General features: G+C 37.6%; 2 protein-coding genes across 5 annotated transcripts in view; one reads left to right on the forward strand and one right to left on the reverse strand.

Annotated features, from left to right (window-relative positions):
• LOC144651639 (protocadherin Fat 4-like) overlaps window positions 1–12,394 on the forward strand; it is a 45,821-nt gene that overhangs the window by 9,458 nt on the left and 23,969 nt on the right. For both annotated transcript variants that reach the window (XR_013570354.1, XM_078511583.1), the window contains exon 8: window positions 11,738–11,857. Coding sequence is in view for 1 of the 2 variants with exons in the window: in XM_078511583.1 (XP_078367709.1) it covers window positions 11,738–11,857 (120 nt within the window). In the remaining variant the exon portion in view is untranslated. The remainder of the gene's footprint in view (window positions 1–11,737; window positions 11,858–12,394) is intronic.
• LOC144651814 (uncharacterized) lies at window positions 1,106–7,633 on the reverse strand. Of its 3 annotated transcripts, none has more exons than XM_078511828.1 (5): window positions 7,596–7,633; window positions 5,970–6,010; window positions 3,927–4,064; window positions 3,360–3,755; window positions 1,106–1,748 (listed from the first exon to the last, which is right to left on the reverse strand). In XM_078511828.1, the coding sequence occupies exons 3-5, from the start codon at window positions 4,044–4,046 to the stop codon at window positions 1,383–1,385; spliced, it is 882 nt and encodes a 293-aa protein (XP_078367954.1). In that variant the 5' UTR covers window positions 4,047–4,064; window positions 5,970–6,010; window positions 7,596–7,633; the 3' UTR covers window positions 1,106–1,382. The 3 variants fall into 3 exon arrangements, with proteins under 3 accessions (XP_078367954.1, XP_078367952.1, XP_078367955.1); XM_078511826.1 differs by lacking the exon at window positions 7,596–7,633 and adding an exon at window positions 6,134–6,165; XM_078511829.1 differs by lacking the exons at window positions 5,970–6,010; window positions 7,596–7,633 and adding an exon at window positions 4,454–4,790.

Here is a 12,394-nt window from a genome sequence, read left to right on the forward strand (position 1 = left end):
GCTATTTAAAAAACAAAAATTATCCAAAATCTATTGAGGCTGTTGAGAGAGATACTCAGATCCTGTTCTCAAGAAAAGTCTTAGAAGGAATAGGAATTGGAATGAGGAAAAATGTTTGCCTTTCTGTTGAAAAATAGTAGCCACGACTATAAAACTTCTTTAAAGGCTTGTTTTCTGCACCTGGGGTTTTCACTAGTAAGAACAGCAGCGATATAAGCATATAAAGCTCAATAATAAGAAACACGAACACAATCATTCTTTTTTTGTTATCCTAAGTAGGAATCGCCATGGCATAAACACAAGGGTAACCATAAGAGAAACACAATTGTTCGTTTTTTTGTCTTTATGCCAATGCTGATGTAACGGTGATTGCTATTATAAATGAGACCCGATAAGAAGAACGAGTGTGTTTGTACCTCTTATACCTGTGCTTATTCTTATGCTTTAAGTCGCTGTTGTCCCCACTGGGATATTTATGCTTGTGCTTTATATGTCGCTAGTGAAAACCAGTTTTAAAAATGCGAAATAACAGCCTTTGTTTTTGACAGGATGCATGGTAGGGTTTTGCGGCTTCACCGATACTCCCCCATCCAATGGTCCGTCCGTTGATAAACTCCAGCTAGGGCTCGGATCCCAAAACGTTTCTACTCCCCACCGTTGGGACTTTAATTTAGAAAACTTTTGAAAAACAAAACATGTTTGCCCTTCTTTCAAAATAGTGTCAAATTTTTAACCTCTTGTGCTCGTTAGCGTGGGCTGTGGACGTTTAACTTAACTAAGCAGATCCGTTGTTAGTAAAAGTGGAAAAATTGGTTCTTGGTGATTTTAATACTTTGTTATGCTAACAAACGACATCTAAGATTTCAGACATTTCGACTGACATTGTTTTGTATGCCTGTCTAACTGAAAATCTCTTGTGGACGGGTTTTGTTTTTATTTCTTTTTAAAATTGGGACCACTCTGTGTTTGTCGTTCCAAAATTGATCTCAACGTTAACTGTGTGACTCGTACCAAACGATGGGTTTTGCTCCAGTACCTGCAAATACGACTGTAATAACAAAACGGACGTTATTTTACTAGAAAATTACACATCACACACTTATAAGGAATTGAATTACCTCGCTTTATTTGCATATTCCCCGTACAGGAAAGATATGCTTTATCCCCTTCAAGAAAGAGACTTAGTTTCTTAAAATGCCTGATTTCACAAGATTATCACAATTTATTTCAACTTCGATCAAGTTGTTTGTTTATCACTCTGACAAACCCTTATTCTAATATCCGTCTATTGTATTCTTAATGATAACTCCGTTCACAATTACCCATAAAGCGCCTCAGTTCAACTCTAACCCTTCTACAAAAAAGCTTCAGAATCTGCCTTATTAAGCCTGTGGGGGTGGTACTTCTTCAACGTAGATCCGGGACACTGAGTTCCAGCCTGTGTATGCGTCAGAAGATCCGAAACGAGCGCAGTTTCCGACCCAGAATCCCACGCGTACCATACCCTTGTGGACTTTCTCACACACTCCTTCGATTTGTCGTGGTCGGTGCAAATTTTTTTTGGCGCCACTTTTATGTCCATACTCCATGTAGACCACACCATCAATCGCCGCCGGAGCCGAGCACTCAGCGCCATTGAAGGTGAAATACCATCGCCTGCAGCAATCATGGCAGCCATATAGGCGAAGGTTGCCATTCCAGAAAACGCGCAGGGCTGTTTTGTCTGAAAGTTTCTTGAAAACACATTCCTGTAGACATAAACAAGATCAACTTTAAGGAACCAAAATTTAAGAAGACCATTCTAGTAAATTGGAGACGGCTAAAAGTTCACCATGCTACCGTGATCACAAAAAGATAAAATATTTCGGTATACAACGTTAGAAAAGCAGTGTTAGATCTGAAAGCTAGAGATTACTTTGTTTTATGCCATAAAATTTCGTTTGTTAGTTTCCTTAGATTTGTCGTGGGCTCAACTATGTTTCTGTTTTTTGGTTTGCCTGGGTTGTCATACATCTTTGGGGTTGATCCAGCTGTAACAGAAGTTAATATACAATCTTCGTTCACTGTCCAAAATCCACGCGCGCAATTGGTTAAAATAGATCACGTGATTTTGCTTTACCTGTCGTCAGCAAACTCCGACAGTGCAGTATTGACAATACCGTATTTACTCGAATAAGCGCCGCGGCGCTTATTAAATTTTTGGCGCCTCAAGTGCGGCGCTTATTCGAGGGCGGCGCTTATTTAAAATTTGAACGCCACAAGGAGTATAATCTTTTACAGTAATCAAAAAATAGCGTCTTTTGATCGTCAGTATTCGTCTCTTGCAAGAGTGGCACTAGCTGTCCTGGCAAAGTTCGCGGCCTTTACAACATTTTCAGAACTACGTATTGTAAGAATGTTGGATGGAAAACTAATGGGCGAACGGTAAAATAATCACTTTTAACTGCAAAACATCGCTTTTGATGGAAAAAATGTCCAAGTTTGTTTAAGAGTTGCTCTGTAGTGCTGTTTTTAGTTGAAAGAAATTCCTCAAATACGCGCTGCATCGGGACTGCGGTGCTTATTCGGGGGCGGCGCTTATTAACTTTTTTGTCCCAAATGCGGCGCTTATTTGAGGGCGGCGCTTATTCGGGGGCGGCGCTTATTCGAGTAAATACGGTAATGCACAAAAATCGTGCATTATTGAAAATGTCTTCAGCTTCAAGGCTTGTAGAAGTGGAAAAAAAATGTATTCCTCAAATTATCAACGATCCAATACCAAACAAAATCGAAACGGATAACAACTTGAAGCGCTGTCATGTTCAAAGGTAAACTGCAGCTCAATAAATACATTTTTGTGTGCGATTGACTTGCTTGTAGTTGCTTGATTGTGAAAGCCATTCACTCGCTTTGAGCAAGCTTCTCGCTGACTGTATTTATGAACGACCACAGCCGATGAACGATTTTATGAACCATTTTAGGCTTTATTTCTGTACGGCTTATTTGTGATTATTATATTATTGATGTAATCCCGTGTAATTAAACTTATGTACTACTACACTTCTTATTTTTAAACATTAAGCTTATTGTTTGAAGTTCGTTAAGTCGATGGCCGCTTGCAGTGTACTCAGATTGTATATTAAAAGGGTTAGAGTCTGTCCGTTCGTGTTTTGTTGACAAATACACGCACTTGCTGGCCTCACAATGAACTCGAAATTTTCAATACTGCACTCGGCTACGCCTCGTGCAGTATTGAAAATTTCTCGTTCATTGTGCGGCCAGCGCGTGCGTGTATTTGTCAACAAAACACTCACAACAGTCTCTAACCCATAATTAATGCATACACGTTAGTAAAATGACAATGCTTGTTCAAAATTTACCTTTATCAGTCCTGTGTCCTTGCCATCGTTCAGATTTTTAAAAACACACTGTTTCCAGTTACTTCCCAATACCCCTGGGGCCCCCTGGGAGCCTGGAGGTCCCTGGCTTCCTTTCTTGCCTGCGTCACCTTTGGCTCCTCTTGGACCCGCTGGGCCCCTGGACCCTTGAGATCCCAATGTCCCTGGAGGTCCCTTGGGGCCTGGGGGGCCTTCACTTCCTTGTTTGCCGGCGTCACCTTTGTCTCCTCTTGGTCCCGTGGATCCTTGAGGGCCGGGCGAACCCGTAATGCCTGCTGGTCCCGCGGGTCCAGGGCTTCCTGGGATACCGAGGATTCCTGGCGCGCAAAAGCAAGCACCATAACCACATGGTCCATAGGGTGGAAACTGTTGAGTGCCCTAAATGGAGAGGGAAAAAAACCGCATTATTTTGTTGTCGACCTGTTCAGACTCAACTTAGATTTTTCCTAGTAGTCCATCAAGCGTTATTTTTATTTTGTTACACTCCATTCTACCACAAACATTTATGAGCTGGGAAATGTACAGAACTGAAAGCGCAAATGAACTTACCGTGTTTCCACTTGGTTTGCCGCTGCTGTTGTTGTTCGCCGCATAGCACAAGGCGATCAGCGGTGAAATTAGTAAACATAACATGATGGTTGGCGAAACGTTCATACGAGATTGCGCCATCTTTGGTTATCTTTTGACCTGTGCGGAAAATAAATATAACGAGAAGTGAATAATGATGATTATTTTCTCTTGATACTTACAGTAAAGGAAACGCTTCGAAAAAGTGCTTTTGTGTGCTTATGGAAGTTTTTTTGTGCGGTTTGCAACATTTTTGCTTTAATTTTCATTGATTCTTTACCCATTGCATTAACTAAATAGAAATTGTATTTTTCACTTTTTCTGAACATTGTTATTTGCCTGCTTAAAATACAACAGAAAAAAGGTATAAACTGAGTATGAACGATAGAGTATTATCTTGCTTGCAAAGATAAGGAAATTTTCTGTTTTCTTATAAATTTTAGCTACAAGAACAGAATCGCATTATATTTTTGTCACGGTTAACCAAGCTTAGATGATTAAGTTCCTACCTTGTTCCCGTTTTTATCAACTGAAGGAAAATGATACAACAGTGATGTGTCAGTGCTTTTTATCTCTCTAGTAAACGAGTTTCACGTGAAAACATGTTTTGAACATGGTTACGTGTCGAATGTAATAAATAGGACAATCAGTGTTATTGGATGGATCAATTCTTAATCGACCAATGACAGGGACTCTTACATTTTATGTTTGCTTTGCTTTGTTGTAGTAAGTTACACGTTAGTACACGTTCGAGGGCTGATTACGTGTAGAAATTTCAAATAAGACAAGCAGCCTCATTGGCTATAGGCCAATTCACAACCGACCAATGACAAGCATTCTTTCATTAAGAATTTGCTTTGCTTTGTTGTAATCAGTGAGGCATTGCGTACAGAAATTGAAAAAAGAGCGAACAGTCATCTTTTTTCGATGTTTTTACCAAAGAAGAGAAATATAAAAAAGGAAAGTTACTTGTTGGCACTCATTTCCGAACTGATTTGGAGAATAAAAGCAATTTTTGTAATATAACACTATTAATCAATGTGTACAGAATTGAAGAATGATGAATTTTTTTGCCTTTTTCTGCTTGTTTTCAAGCCTTTTCTTTATCATGATCACACACATTCAGTATCAAAAAGCACTCATAACACATCTAATCTGTGATCCGGGTATTTAGCGTCCCACTGAAATACTGGCACAAAGCTTCTTGACCCGTTTTTATCGTGAATATTCGAGTTCTGGTTGACGAACGCAAAACAATCGAGCAGAATTCATTTTCTTTCTGTTTGTCGGCTATCTTTAATTTGCTCAGTTAGAGTTACTGTAGAGTGTTAAAACTACTAAAAATGGCTTTATGCAGTGGCTCTGTGCATAGTTAATATTTTCAAATTAGAATAAAGCCGAGAACGTTTATACTAAACGGCATGTTGCTATTGCTTTTGACGTGTTGAAAATTGTTCAATAAATCACATCAAATCTTGAAAGCCTGGAGTTGTGCCTCAGTTCTTGGTTTTGACTGAAAGTACGTTTCGTCTCACAAAATGTGGCTAAAGAAATGCATGGTCTAATTTAAGGTTGCTTTTACTGCTGCCTTTTTTGGAAAGATATATAAGCTTGGCTAAACTATAGCTCTACAGTGGATGACTAAAGAACAGTCTGGCGATATGTTCACTGTTCAAAACTGTATTTGACAAAGATCCTCGACGCTACCACATTTTTACTTCACAGAATCGAGAAGCATCATTTTAAGTGTTAATATAATATTGAAACCTTCTTAGCCTGACTTGGAAATAAAACATCGCATTCGAATTGAAAATAACGAAAACCAAAGTTGTTAAATTACACAAACAGGCTATTATGAACTTTTTCTGTACAATTATTCTATTCCTGAGTTTCATCTAAATTAAGTGTTTCTCTAGGCTAGCTCAAGGCTTGAGGTTAACATTTCTTTCTTTGAATAAAACTGTGGACGCGTTTTTGGCACAACAATTGAACATTAAACTGTGAAACGTATCTAAATGTATTTACCTTTGAAGTACCTCAGTGTCTGGATTGACGATAATAGAAAGCTAAACGGTAGAGGAGAAAAATAAGTGTGAGCAATAGGTTGAAAATAGATTACGAGCAATAGATTGAAAATAGATTACGAGCAATAGATTGAAAATAGAAGCCGAACTAAAATGTTGACTTACATCGTCAGCTTCTTGTATCCTTATTGTAGCTGATCAAAACTGTACTGAATATGTTTTTCAAAGTAAGCACACTCCTTCTCTTTTTTTGTTTGTTTAAGTAGTTACTCGTCAGAACAAGCTAAGTTTGTGAAACAACATACATTCTAACACGTAATGTTATTGGCCAGAACCCTTTGTTTCATCTTTAGTCGTGGATTTGTTCAATAGGATGAAGCCTTCTATCGATCATTCCGGCTTGATGTGCCACGTTTAGTTTTCTTACTGCTGATATGCACAAAATTCCGAGCAAAGTCAGGCGACCGAAAACTTAAGATAAAATATATCATTTGTTTTTTTACCCAGCTAAAAAAAGAGAAACTATTTAAGCTTTAACTTTTAAGCAACTGTCAAAAGTTTATTATAAGAATATCCTTATGTGCAAGAGATAAATTTCACTAAGAGAGGATTATTCGAAAACAAGAATCCTCAAGAGCAAAACGACATAACAACAGTATGACTCCTATCACAGGGGCGGTTATATCAATTCTGTATCCGTGTTCCTCCTTTTGTAGAATTTAGTTTCATTGAAACATCACGTTAAAAGCATAACCTAGCCTTACGTTAGCCTGTCCCTGAGTTTTGTTCGTTTTCTTTTAAAATTTTAGATCTCGTTCGTAATGGAGTGGTCTAACAAAGATAATATACAACATAATACATACATATGAGTATTTGCTGGATATTTGAGAAAAAGCTACTTGACGTATTTTGATCGCTTATTAATTTTCGAGTGTTGATGATACAGTATTTTTGAAGAATACAAAAAACAGATAAGCAGTCCTTTTCTTTCTGTTAGTCTCCTTTAATTTTCTACAAAGGTTGAATGAATATGGATGGCTTGGCTTACATCGAAACAACGAAAAGCGAAATTTTATGTTATTACCCACAACTTTCTTCCTTCTGTGTGGCAAAGTTAGAATCGCAAAGCAACAACTTAATAAAGCGGAATTACCCTCTACTGACATTATTTTTCTTTTACAGCAAATACACAAACAATGCTTGATGTAAAACAAATTTCTAATAGACCCAAAACTCATAAATTAGATTCCTTTTCATGAAAAAAAGGCTGAGTAAAAACTGGACCTATTGGAAACATAAAATTGTTGTCTGGGTTTTATACACAATCTGACCAAACCTTGGTAAATCTGCCAATGCCATAAGGTACAACTTTACGGCTGCTTTTTTCTCAACAAGTCAATGACCAAGGATCGAATTCTACATTATTCTGTTATAATAAAGTTGTGTGTTGAAAGTGATGATCTTTCCTTGATATGGAATTATTCACGCATTTGAACTCGATTTTATTATTACTAATATTTTTTCGGAAAAACAAAGGTTGATAAATTGCGCACACACAGCACTGCAGACGAGTTTTAAGCGAGACATCCGAACATTAAACTCGGTTAAACATATCAAAATCATTTACCTTTGAAGTAACTCAGCGTATGGGTTGGTTGAGGGGAAACAGCTAAAAACTAAAAGGTAGAAGCGAAGAACAAGTGTAAGATTAAATAATAAAACTAGCAAAGCACTTTTAAAGAACATACAATCAGAGCTATAAAAAGCTTACATCGTCAGCTTCTTGAGTCCTTATTTGTTGCTTTTCAGAATTGAAGCTAAATGATTTTTCTTCTTCTAGCTGAACCAACGTTTTCGTCCTTTTTTGTTTAAAGAAGTTCTAGTAAGAACAGGTTTGTGACGCAATGCTGAAAATTCAAGGTTCATTCTAACACTCAATGCCATTCGCTAAAACGTTTTGTTTAGTCGTGAATTTGTCCAATAAGATGAAGTCTTGTTCTATACTCTTGATGTGTTTGCCACGTTTTGCTGTCTTACCGACGATACACGCATAATTCTGAACGAAAAGAAAAAGCTACTGATAAAAAGGCGTTTGTGAGTGGAAAAAATGTAACAACAATAAAAACATTGTTCTCTTGTTAATTACTGGGACATTATTCTAAAAACCCTTGCCAGGCAAAAAAATATTCACTAGAATGAGTAAGGTTTTCGTTGTTAAATAATTACATCAATCGCTACAGTGTAAACAATAGTGGAAACAAATACCGTAAAATTCCGCTTTTAAGCCTCGGGATATAAGCCCCCCTCTCAAGTATTGAAATAAATTCGATTTATTATCACTTTTAAAAGCTTAAGTTCAAACCAGTTAATAAAAAACGTATTTCGATCAACGCTGATTAATTCCGCCTATAAGCCCTCCCCCCCCCCCCTTCCCCTCGAATATAAGCCCTCCCGTTTATTAGCCCACCAAAACCTCTTACGAAGTTGTATAAGCCCAGGGCTTATAACCGGATTTTTACGTTATAAAAACAAAAGGAAGTTTGATTTAGAGATGCAGTAAATTCTAAATAACGCTTTTCATGTTATCGAGACTCCATCCCTAAAAAGCGAGAGCATTCTGAATAATATTTAACAATTAGATTACGAGCCCGAGTTTTCTATGAGCGAATAGTCAACGAGGCGCTGCCGAGTTGACTATCGCTCATAGAAAACGAGGGCGAGTAGTCTAATTGTTTTAGTAGAAACTCTTAAAGGACAGCAGTCCAAAAACCTACAATTTTACGTACTTATAAACCAAAAATGAAGAAAAATTAATCTTTAAATGAGCAACGAGCGCGTGATCCTTTTCTATCAGCGAATAGAAAACAGTGGGAGAACCAATCAGATTCGCGGATTTTCAATAGAATACGGCTGAGTTTCCACTAAAATGGATTAGAAAACAGGTCATAGTTTTGTCAATGTAGAGTTTATTGAATCTTTCCATGCAAGGTCCATATTGACTCATCTATTTTTGACAGCAAACTGAGCAAACTTTTATGTTTCTCTGTCACTTGGTGCTGTTGTTATTTTTCTTGCAAATTTAAATCAAGTGTAGCGATAGCCTGCAAGTTTGTGGTAGGTTTGGAAACTTAATAACATATAAATACAGCATAATCTTGTCAGCTTCACTATTGTGTAAAGTTTTTACTCGTTATATTTAATCTCGTGGCAGCCATAAGGTCATTTCTTCTTGCGTGATTATTTTGAATCACGCTGCTGTGTTTGAGTTTGTTTGACAAACAAACCGTATACAGTTCGTATTTTGTCGTTTTCACTTTTCACTTGAATTTGCTAAGATCTAAGAGCCGTAAATGTGCTATGAATAATGTGAACACCCCGCAGGTGGATCCCAAGGCGTTGAAAACAAATTCTAAGCTGTTGAGGAATGTCCTCTTTTTAAAGGATGACTTGATTTTTCAAGCAAAGAAATTATTCTTAACAAAGTGACAAAAGGTCACCGTGTCCGAAAATTTGAATATCTTTTTCACTGTCTGAACAAAACTCACCTCAGTGCCTTGTACGTTCTTTTTTCGTCTACCAAAAAATTTTGAAATTAATCTATTTCTTTGTTGAAAGGTTTATAATAATAATTTTTTCGTGAAAAAGATTTAGTTTTGATTGTGCATAATTATTTTGTATTTACTGACAATTTCAATAATAAATGGCAGATTCAAGGAAGTGAAACAAGCGGGGGGACAAATATTAAATAAAATAAAGGATAATTCCTAAAACAAAGATAAGGAGAAATTGATGTCGAAAGTTTTCCCTCAAACTGTAAAACCAACAACCAACATAAGGTTAAAAACCTAACTTTTTACCAAGAATTATCAAATTTCTTTCAAGATGTAAATGTGCTTGAAAAGTACCAATCGTTAGCGCGAAAATGGTCAACGCTCAATTTTAAGTAGGATTGGGCCGTTTGAATGGGTATTCATTGAATGAGCGGAATAAAGGGAACCCAGACCAAACATCCGGGTCAGTTTAAATCAGTTGAGAAGAATTTTAAGCGGTTGGCTGCTGAAAACAATAAAGATAACTTCATTCCTTTTCTTGCTAATGGGAATAATTTTTACGATAAACTGGTAGCCGCTTACCGGGATATTTTGTAAGGAAACGTTCCTACCTGCTTATGCTCGGCTGGTTTCCATGCGATGAAAATAATGACGGTTGGAGTTGCTTCTTTCTGTTGGTTTAACTTGCCGCAAGCGCGCCAAGTTCATTTCTCCATCTCTTGAAAGCAAATCTGGCCACGCGCCATAACATACTGAATATATATTTGTGTTCACGTTTCGAATTTCCTTTCAATCGATCAACAGCGATAACAAGGAACATTCCTTAAAACACAGTGATAAAAATCGTCTAAAATTTAAAAAAGGGCAAACTGCTCGCTTGAAAGTTTTTCCTTCACAATATTTTGTGACGTAAGTTTCTTGTTCCTTCCAGTTCGTTATTTACTGTGCCCATTGTTTTCAAAAGCTCGTTACTGACATTTCTGACAGATGCGATTGCGAAAGCACTTCTTTATACCCAATGAAAGAAGTATAAGTTTCTATTCTGTGTATTTTCTAAACTTCAAACGTCAAGTTATTTTCAGATATCAGTGACTCGAAGTGACACAATGTTCAACGGAGACTTTATTTGCTGAAATCATCTTCTTGTTTCATATTTATTCAAAGTTGTTTAATTTATTCATCTGGTATCGCTTACAGTTTTGGAGCTGTTTAACGTCATTGTTTATTGGAGATATCAACATTGAGATCAGTTTATTTTTTCATCCAAAACTAAGCCTACTGAATGTGGTGAGTGTCTTTTGCTTTTGGCTTGTTTGAGTCTAGACTTGCCAGTCGGACTTTGTCGTTAAGTCGCTGAAACTCGAATCTAATTACGAGCGACAAAGTTGAAAGATAACGTCATATACGTGAGAATATTTGGAAGAACTTTCGAAAGCAACCTGCCTACCAATTTTCTTTCCACTCTCTTCCATCTGGTAGCTTTACTCTCAATCTCACGGCTTACTTGTTGAATTATCCCAATTCTACTCGCCCATTCCTCCCCCTATTACCCTAAACCCACTCCATTGGAAGAAGTTTGCACCTCACCCCAATCCCTTTGCCCTCTTTTTATCTTTATACACTCGCCCCATTTCTTCAGCATACTTTTTGTCTCGTCCCAATTCCCCTTTCTCTATCCTCCTCTCTTAGTCCCACCCCATTCTCTTGGCTAACGTTCGTTCCAATTCCCTTCGCGTTTTTCTCTTCCCTTTTTTTTTTTCTCTTCAGTCTCATCCAATTCTCTTGGTTTCTTTGTTTCGCCCCACTTTCTTAGCTTACATTTTGTCTCGCCCAAAGGTTTACGTTTTTCATTGAGCTGTATTAGTCTGAAATAGTGTTATGCTTTTTTTCGTCCGAAATCTGTTTTTTTTTTAATGAGATACTTAAAAGGCTGATAAATCAATCTTGGGATGCAAACTTTAAAACAACAAGTTAGGAGAGAAGGAAAAGTAACAAAGAATAGAAATTGAGTTGAAATACTGCTCAGTGTATAAAACGAGCAAGACCTTTAATACACGTTTTTAAAAGTGTTTATTGCGTTCAGATATTGCTCTCTGTCTCAGCCAATCAGCATTCAGTAATTTTGCCTTTAACGTGACAAGTTAAGCAAGTCAGTTTATCCTTTATTGATGTTATCGTGTGTTTCTCTTTCAATGTAATGTTATTGTTATACCTGCAGTATCAAGAAGGCTTCTCCAACTGGACAGTTCTCTCCATATCAGTGGCAGATGAAGATGACCTTCCTGCCAGATTCTCAACTTATGAATACCATGCATTTGTTAGAGAAGATGCTGTCGTGGTAAGATTAATAAACTGTGCAATAGCAATACTAGAATCACTAGTCAGCTTATGTCTGGTGGACACCTCCCTTAACCAGGCACCTGTACTAGATAGACACCTAAGTGGCAGCCCATCCTACAGCAGTCAGCTACCTTGTACAGGCACTTCCTTGAAGTAAACACCTACAGACAGTTCTTCTAAGTGCACATCTATCCTAAGGAGAAACGTTCCCAAAGTAGACACCTCTCCTAAGTAGACAACTTCCCTAAGCAGACAAATACCCTAAGAAGCAGACATCCCCTTCAAGTGGAAACCCATCCTTTGGAAAAAGATTTTATAGAGGATACCTTTGTAAGAAACCTCTCATACGCGTGCACCCTCCCTCAGAAGAAACCTTCTCCAAGTGGACACCCCCTCTAAGCAGACACCTTCCCTAAGCAGACACCTTCCTTATACAATATAAAAAATCACCTCTTCTATGTGAGCACCTATCCTTAGGAGACACCTCCCTTAAGCTGACACCTTTCCTAAGTGGATACCTCCCATAAGCAGATGT

Source organism: Oculina patagonica, chromosome 4 (genome assembly GCF_052425735.1).
Source record: "Oculina patagonica isolate OP01 chromosome 4, crgOcupat, whole genome shotgun sequence".
Classification (NCBI taxonomy): Eukaryota; Metazoa; Cnidaria; class Anthozoa; order Scleractinia; family Oculinidae; genus Oculina; species Oculina patagonica.